The sequence below is a fragment of the Eurosta solidaginis genome, chromosome 4 (assembly GCF_040869045.1).
Source record: "Eurosta solidaginis isolate ZX-2024a chromosome 4, ASM4086904v1, whole genome shotgun sequence".
NCBI lineage: Eukaryota > Metazoa > Arthropoda > Insecta > Diptera > Tephritidae > Eurosta > Eurosta solidaginis.
The window spans coordinates 248,606,737-248,615,393 of record NC_090322.1 but is presented as its reverse complement, the minus strand read 5'-3'; the positions used below and the strand labels follow the sequence as shown (position 1 = coordinate 248,615,393).

The window sequence follows — 8,657 nt, the reverse complement described above, 5'->3', positions numbered from 1 at the left end:
ATCGTCGGGCCTGACGGGAAACCCGCAGAAACAGAGATTTTCAAGGTAGAAGAAAGCGCACTTCGTGCTAGTATTGAAAAGCAATAGAGTTTCGGTCGCCCAACGTCTTTTCGGCTACAAATGTAAGAGGTTGGTTGTTCCACCGACAGCATAGCTTCCGTAGAGGTCACTCCACACCACAAGTTATAGCCGAGGTTACAAATGCTGTAGGAAAAGCAGAGACGGCGTGAGGTCAAAAAAGTGTTCGACACTCTCAGGTGGAATGGCATGCTCGACACGCCAAAACACTTTCAAGATACCAACATATATACTAATATTAAGCGGCTATCTAAAATTGGTTAAAGGCAGGGGCGTAGAGACGGGGGTTTTGGGGGTTTAACCCCCAATGTAACATTAGTGTTTTTTCCGTGTAGATATGACTTTTTTAAATAAAATTTTTTTCTATTCGATCAATTTCTTTCTTTTGAATTTTATATACGTATACATACGTTAGATCTCATGCATAGGCTCAAAAAGCATGAATTCTACTTATTTGTGAAGGAGGTACTTCGGTTTTTTTTTATCAATTTATCTATGATTAATATTACAGGAATGCGATTCTGTGGCTTTTCCTAATGTTCACATGTTGTTGAAAATCTTGTGTACGCTTCCAGTAACAACGGCAACGAACGAGAGATCTTTTTCAATTCTTAGGCTGATTAAAAACTATTTGAGAAACACAATGAGTGAAAATCGATTGAATGGCTGTGCATCACTAAGCATCCACCGTGATCAAATTGTTACCGTTGATGAAATTTTAGATGAAATGGCAAAGAAAAGCCAACGCATGCGCTTGAGTTTTTAATGTAACCTTTTTCATATCATATTCTAAATACACGTACTTTAATGTTAAAGCTAAAGACAACATTTTTTTATTTATTTGACTGAAAAAAAAAAACATTTTTTTTTTGAGCCCCCCAAGGAAATTTTCTGGCTACGCCCCTGGTTCGACTTTGGTCGACACCACCAGTCATTCAGAACCAAATGAGGCTTCTAACAAACCGACTGTCCTATACTATTTGAGACTGTGAAGGACTTCGTCTATCTGGAAGCCAGAATTAACAACGAAGAAACATATCAGTCTGGAAAAAAATTAGAGAATCACTTTTGGCAACAAGTCGTACCTTTGGACTGAATAGGTAATTGAAAAGTACTCCACCTTCGATGACAAACAATTACTAACTATAAGTTTCTCATCATACCTGTCGTGATGTATGGCTCGTAATTATGGACGGTGCCGAAAGCGATAGAAAGACACTTGGAGTATTCGAGTAAAAATTTCTACGAAAGATTAACGGTCCTATCCGTGATGCCGACGGCGAGTACTGAAGGAAAGAGCTCCATGAGCTCTACGCTGATATGAACATAGCGTTAAATAAAAGCTGAAAGGCTTCGCTGACTAAGTCTTGTTATGCGAATGAAAAACACACTTCATTTCAAACAGCATTTTTACCGGTACCCGTATTTGGGAGCTGAGAATGGGGTGACCTTTACTTAGTTGGAAAATACAGGTGAAAGACTGTTTATCCCTCTAGCTCCTTCCAATTGGCGGCAGTTTTTGTGACACAGGAGCTGACGTGACCTGGCCAAAATCGCCTAGGCGGTTTCTGCTGACGAGTTGGACAATTGTTTCAATGGTTGCATAAAGCGCCGAACATCTCCCTCTCAATCTGGCAAATCGTCAGATCCCTTCCAGCATATTTGGCGTGATTCAAGCATACATCATCTAGATTACATTCATTTTTATTGAATTGATTACAGATGCATTTTTATTTTATTAAATTGATAAATATACAATTTTCTTTTGTTTATATTCGTAACAACTTTTATACATACTTTCAATACCTTCATTTAGTTTAATACTCTAAGTTTCCATTCGTAAATAATCTCAACTGCAAATCTTCCTTTACTTTATACACAAATTTTTTCTACACCATTCTGCCAGCATCGCTTTTCTTCCGTAAGTATATTTATTCACCCGTTCGTTAACCATTTGTGCCAAACCCTTTGGCTTGCTCCTTATCTCAGTAATGATTACGACGTTTATTCGATGGACAATACTCGGCATATTCTTCCCAAGTGCAACCAATTTTAGTGCAGCATTCGTTTGTGATTGAGGGCGCATTGGTGCGGCGCGTGCGCAACATTGTGTTAACATAATTCAACTTAAGCCAAGTGCGTGTTATGGCTGAAAAAAGGAGGCAAATTTTTATGTAATTTTCAGTTTGGGCTTAAACCAGATTTGTTAAATTTCTATTAGTATTAAATTTGATTTATTTATTTGCCATTTAATTTTGAATGATTAGTAAATTTTTGGTCAGCAATTAATTAGGAAAAAATTAAAAAAAGGATTTAAAAATGATCAATTAAAATAAAAATTTATTTATATTAATTGTGAAACAAAAAAATATAAATTATTTGTGAGTAATCAAATAATAACTCAAATAAAACAAGATATGAAAAAAATGAGCAAAAAATTTAAACTAATAAAGCCACTAGGGTTAGGTTGAGTGGTAGCTTCCCTGATAGGGGAAGCTCACTTGGACAACATGACGGTCCGTTGTGATACCACAATAAAGCCACTAAAAATAATCAAATAATTAAAAATACTCAGGAAATAGAAATAATCCAGCAATCGAAAACAATCCAAAATTTTTTTATAAATTATGTGACGACCTTCAATTGTTGGAACGCTTTTAATTATATTTTTATTTCAGTTGTTAAAATTTATGATTAATTTTATGAATCATTTAAGAATAATTATAAATTTAATCTCTTCTGCCTTAACGTTTGCTTCAGAAACAAACAAATCAAAAAAGTTAGGTATTTAGAATTATTAAAATATAATTAAAAATAATCCTTCAGTTTCGCTTATCAAGACAGTGAAAAACTTAAAATAATCAAATATCTGTGTATGTTAGTTGTGAAGCTAAAAAATTAAAATTGCATATAATCATAATAATTTAATAACTAATGGACAGCAAACAGAACGAAATAATTAGGTATTTAGAATTATTGGCAATTAATTAAAAATAATGTATCAATTATACTACTCATGCCATTGAAAATCCTAACATAATCAAATGATTACGTTAGCCGTGTAGCTTAAACATTAAAATTACAAATAATCATGATTATTGAAAAACTTATGAATAACAAATAAAAGAAAAAAAGGTAATTAGACAATTAATTTGAAAAAAGTATTTAACTCCTTAATCAACTATTTAATTTGGCTGATTATTTTTTAATTAATTAGTAATGAAGCAATTGTTTTAATGATTGCCTATTTGTCTGTATATTTGCAAAATTTTTTTACGCTTAGTTGCGCGATGAATACAATTCTTCGATTAATACTAAAAATTATAATAATCATTTCCATTGTTGTGTTTTGAAGGTATTCGTTCAAGATTGAATATCACATTTGCGTTCATTTAATGACTGATAATGCGTTAATTGAATTAACTATTTTTATTTATTCTAGCAGATAGATGTTTAGAATTATTAGTAATTAATTTCAAATAATCCTTCTACTACACTAATCATGACATTGAAATGCCTAAAATAATCAAATAATTATGTTAGCCGTGTAGCTAAAATTTAAATTGCAAATAATCATGATTATTGACTAACTAATGGACAACAAACAAAACAAAATAGTTTATTAAGAAATTAATTTGCAAAAATTATTTAGGTTTTTTATTAAATATTTGTTTGAACTGATTATTTTTTGAATTAATTTGTAAATATTTATTTTGTTAACTGTATATTTGCCTGGATATCGTCAAGGTTGTGTAATTCTTAATTGCACGATTAATATTATCATTCGATTAATACGTAAATCATTAAATTCATCGGTGCGTTTTTGGGTGTTCGTTGGACGTTTAAATATCCCATTTGCATCCTTTTAATAATTATTTAATTTTTGAAAGCTTATGATAATTAATCGTTATGTAACATATCTAGCTCAAACATTGTCGTCTCTTATACTCTTACGTTTGCTTCTCTTGTGTATTACGTCTTCATCATCGATGCGTTTGCGATTGCGTCGTGTCAATCGATAAATATCCTTCTCACATGCCCAATAAAGGTGCCGTATCAATTTGTCACGACAGCGTGAATGTGTCTCCTGATGCCAAACATTCTCCCAGTCCGATTGGGATCTGCAAAATAAATACAAGATCATGTATTGCTGTTTTCAAAATATAAAAACTAAATGATAATTTTTAGTCATTTTCGATAGTGTTAAAATGGTATCATTTGTTAATTGGAAGTTACGGTAAACAAAACGGCAGACGTAGGTCGATTATATTTTAGTTGCCCTCGACTGACGATCATTATCTGAACGGATACCAATAATTTTTATTCTATGCCTTTATATTATAATGCTTTATAAGGATTAAAGTTACTAAAGTTATGTTCTGCGCTGACAGTTAGGTTGCCTTAATCGCATGATAATTTAACTTGAGAAAAATCGTATATTGTGCGCAGGTGTCGAACCTCCATAGCGCTTCTCAATGTCTTGAATAAATTTGCTGATGAGATGGCCAGTAAAGGAACAAAAATGGATACACACGAGATGAACAGCGCCTAAAGACCATCTCTGGGTTATGTTCCTCTGAAAAATCGAGGGCTTCACTATTAGGGAAACGAATGTGTGGACTAACCGGGCTGACTGTGATGTTTCAAGGTCTTACGGCCATGTTTGAACAGGAAAAGAACGGACTTCTCAAATTAAACCAAACTGCAGTAAGAGTTGTTACGGGCGTCATCACAGTTTACTGTGCTATTGCACCGATCAATCGACTATGGCGCGTACTAACAACCTCCATCCGCTCCTTTTTATACGGTTTTATTTAGCTTGACTCTGTGTAGCGGCCGGCCGGCCGGCCGTTGTGAACGAATTTTGTGTTGTGAACAAGCTTGAAACTTGGAATATACTTCAGAACCCGATGAATGAATGAAAAAAAACTCCGATAGGTGGCGCATGGATCGAAATATTTAAAAAAATCGTATTTGTGGTCCGATTTGGCTCATATTTGGAACACAGAATACATACATGAATAGAGAGCGACATATGAAAAAAATCGCCGCTAGGTGGAGCAGGTATCGAGATATTCAATAAAATCGTATTTGTGCTCCGATTAGGCCCATATTTGGAGCACATATTACATACATGAACAGAATGCGACATATGAAAAAAATCGCTGCCAGGTGGCGCAAGATTCGAGATATTAAAGAAAATCGTATTTGTGGTCCGATTTGGCTCATATTTGGAACAAATATTACATACAGAAATAGAAATCGCTTTCTAAGTATATTGATGATAAGTGTGATGATTAGTACCTAGGACCTACCTAAGTATTTTCTAGCTTTTAGTATTATTATTACTTAATGTATTATAACGAATTTTGAGAAATTCCGCTTATTTGCAACTTCTGCTAACGTTCGAATCGCTAAACTGTTGAATAAATCACTCCAATATTTTGTATTGCGAAATTGTCTTTATTAGACTACTTTGGGAGTAGTACAATTATACTTCACAATTAAACTTCACTTCGCAACTTATAGCGTGTTTATATCAAACTGACTACTGATTACTCAGCTTGCGCTGCTTTTATATCTCCGTTGCTTCAATTTTTTAAAATTATTTTATTATATTTTTCACTATAAATTGGCCTACATGTTTTGTCGACTCCAAACGGCAGCTGCAAATCAGATGGATCTTTACAGGGATGCTTTTCATGACAGAAATATTTACGAAGTGTTTGCCAAATCAACGCTTAGGGCGACCCCGCTCAGAAAAACCTTTCTAATTGAAAACATTTTTTTTTGTAATTTTTAATGTTGCCATGCCCTGGACTTGAATCCAGGACTTTCAGTGTGATAAGCGGAGCGCGCTAACACCACACCACGTCGGCATAGTTGGCTGATTTTCGCATGTTGGTTTATACTAGTCTAAGAGATCCATTTGCGCCTACAGCATGAAACTTCCTTACTTGTTGTTTTTTAAATTGCAAAAACTCCCATATTGTACAATATGATTTCGTTAAATCCCAATTCTACCTTTACTGCCTTTGAAATATTTTTTTATCCCCAGAACCTCGTGATCTATGGATTTTAAGATAAGATATCCAATACACTTGCTTTGTAGACGATTTTCTGCTTTGAAGGATATGATATAATAATTTAATACTTGTCAGCTTGTCTTAGACGTCACTCATACAAATTCCTCCGCAGACTCAAGTAGTGTTACGGATATGGGTGGTCCTCTGCTGGATATTAATTAAATAAGCTCCGGTACTAGTACCTTCTAGTAGTAGCTTAAATGCGTTGGAAACATTTTTTTTATTCATTAAATCTTGAGGTTTATGGATTTCAGTTAACTTTACGACACACATGCCTTATTACGTTAATCTTCGAAGTTCCAATGGTTTCGAAATTACTCATTAAATTTCTTACAGTGTATGTTTTCTCCGTAAATTATAGGTCTAACTAAGTATTTAACATTCACTTTTCACGTTTAATGATAACTCCCAAGATAATTGGAACTTATTTCCTTTCTTGGTGTACTACATCTTAACACTTTTCAAACGTTTAAAGGGAGACCTACATATGCTGACTCCGTTGTTGTTGTAACAGTACTTCTTTACTTTAAAAACCATTCCACGACAGAAACCGTTTGATGGGTTGTACGACCAGTGCCAACCCTGACACGGCTGATATGAAATGCTTTTCAAAACGTCGCTATTCTAATCGGATCGTAGTGTCTCCGGAACACCAGTCGCAAGCTTCACTCAGACGATAAATTATATTAAGCTTACCTCTCACGGAATAAAAGCTCCAGACCATCCTCTGTATGAATGGGCTCCACTTGTATAAAATATAAAATTATGCAACAAAACACCAGACTACTATTGAAGGGACTTTGAGTTGGAATCATAGCTAAAATCTTCTGCACCTCTGCAATTAGAGTTAGTACCAGCCACTTTCTACCAGCGGATCAACACAACTGGACGAGTCAACTACAAAACGAAAACTGATTGTGAATAAGAATATCAAATGCGCAGGTTGCATTGGTTTTAAGACACTCGACTTTGCTTTGATTTGTGGGAGGCTTAATTTGTGTGCAACGACATATTGTATTTGAAAATATGACCTGAACAACTCCACTGTTATTGTTGTATGAAGGTATGAAGTATTAAATTAAATATTGTTGATTCTATTTTATTGTTCTTTGGTTTTGTCGTTTGGTTTGGTTTTATAGATACAAATTCTTCCACTTGGTATTTGAGTCCACGCATGTGTTCTCCTTAAATTTACAGGTGTAGGCCACTAAATAGAATCAGCAACTAATCAGAATGCCGCTGGCCGACTGGTTGATGTGATGTCATCGTGTGTGGATGGGCTGATATCCGCGTCCTAAATTATATGCGATGGACAGGGCGTAGGGATAAAATCAGAGGTATGGAAGCACCAGGCGGAAAAAGATTTAAACTATCTTGGTGCACCCAATCGACGCCAGCTAGCCCATCGAAGAAGCGACTGGCGTGACTTGTTGGACGGCCAAAACCGCGTTTATTCAGTAAGTAGGTAAGAATGTTCTCGTTGCGTGGCTGATGAAAGGTTCGTTTTCTTAGCAGTATATTTCTCGATTTTCCTTAGGAGATTACCTATGGTGGTCTTACGGAGCTATCCGACTCGCTTATATCAACCTTCTTGACTATCTCACCAGCAAATGTATTACCTTCAATACCTATTGGTGTGGACCCATGAAAAGCATACATAAAGATAGTGTCCTCCTCCCACTAATTTCTCGAAGATCGCTACCTGGAAGGTGCCGTTTTATAGTCCGCACCGGGCGTTAGTTTGACATAGTTCAATACACCTCTTGTCATGTCATCTACACATCGTTGGGCGCCAGTAATATTAAGATTTCCACACGTGGATGCTCCTTCTCAAAACCCATTTTGTGGCCTTTTATAGGTATAAAAAGGTGATTTCTCCTTTAGCTCTTAATTTGGAGACTCCCTTAGTGCTGCCCCTTATGACCCTGCTCCTGACCACAAAATCAACCCGAGCAACTAAAGAGCCTTGAACTATATTTTGTACAATTACCTCGCAGATGGGCTCTGTCTAAAGTCATTTTAATCATCCTGAATTTCCAAGAAGCTAGCCAGGGTATATTATCAGCGTACGTATTTAGCTGTTTCCATTCGACGGAAGTCAACTATGTCCATGATGTGCATGTCAATAAGTCTCTCTAGTTGTTGTTGTTGTAGCAGTGCTTCGCCCCATCCAATAGGTGCGACCAATCACAAATTGTCATCAATGTCCACTAACGGGAGTCCAAGCAAACTTTCTGTTTCAACAGGGTGGACCATAATGAGAGGGGGTTAGATGTGTTTTTTCCACATTTCAATTAAAGAGATGGTTGGTGTCATGTGGGGACACATTGCAAGCAGGACATACATTTTGTATGTTAGTGAGTAACCTTTAGGCTTGGCAACCATATCGCGGACGCGTAGCATGCAATCGGCCGGCCAATTGCTTTGTAAGTGGTAATGAGAGTTTCTTTATCTTTACCCCAAGTGCTGCTGGCAAGAGATTTGAGGATTTTA

At 35.7% G+C, this 8,657-nt stretch overlaps 1 protein-coding gene across 1 annotated transcript; it reads right to left on the bottom strand.

Annotated features, from left to right (window-relative positions):
- Positions 1–1,868: 1,868 nt before the first annotated feature.
- Positions 1,869–7,005, bottom strand: Ilp7 (Insulin-like peptide 7). Its single transcript, XM_067785548.1, has 3 exons — positions 6,861–7,005; positions 4,033–4,199; positions 1,869–2,227 (listed from the first exon to the last, which is right to left on the bottom strand). The coding sequence occupies exons 1-3, from the start codon at positions 6,977–6,979 to the stop codon at positions 2,064–2,066; spliced, it is 450 nt and encodes a 149-aa protein (XP_067641649.1). The 5' UTR covers positions 6,980–7,005; the 3' UTR covers positions 1,869–2,063.
- Between the last annotated feature and the right edge of the window lie 1,652 nt (positions 7,006–8,657).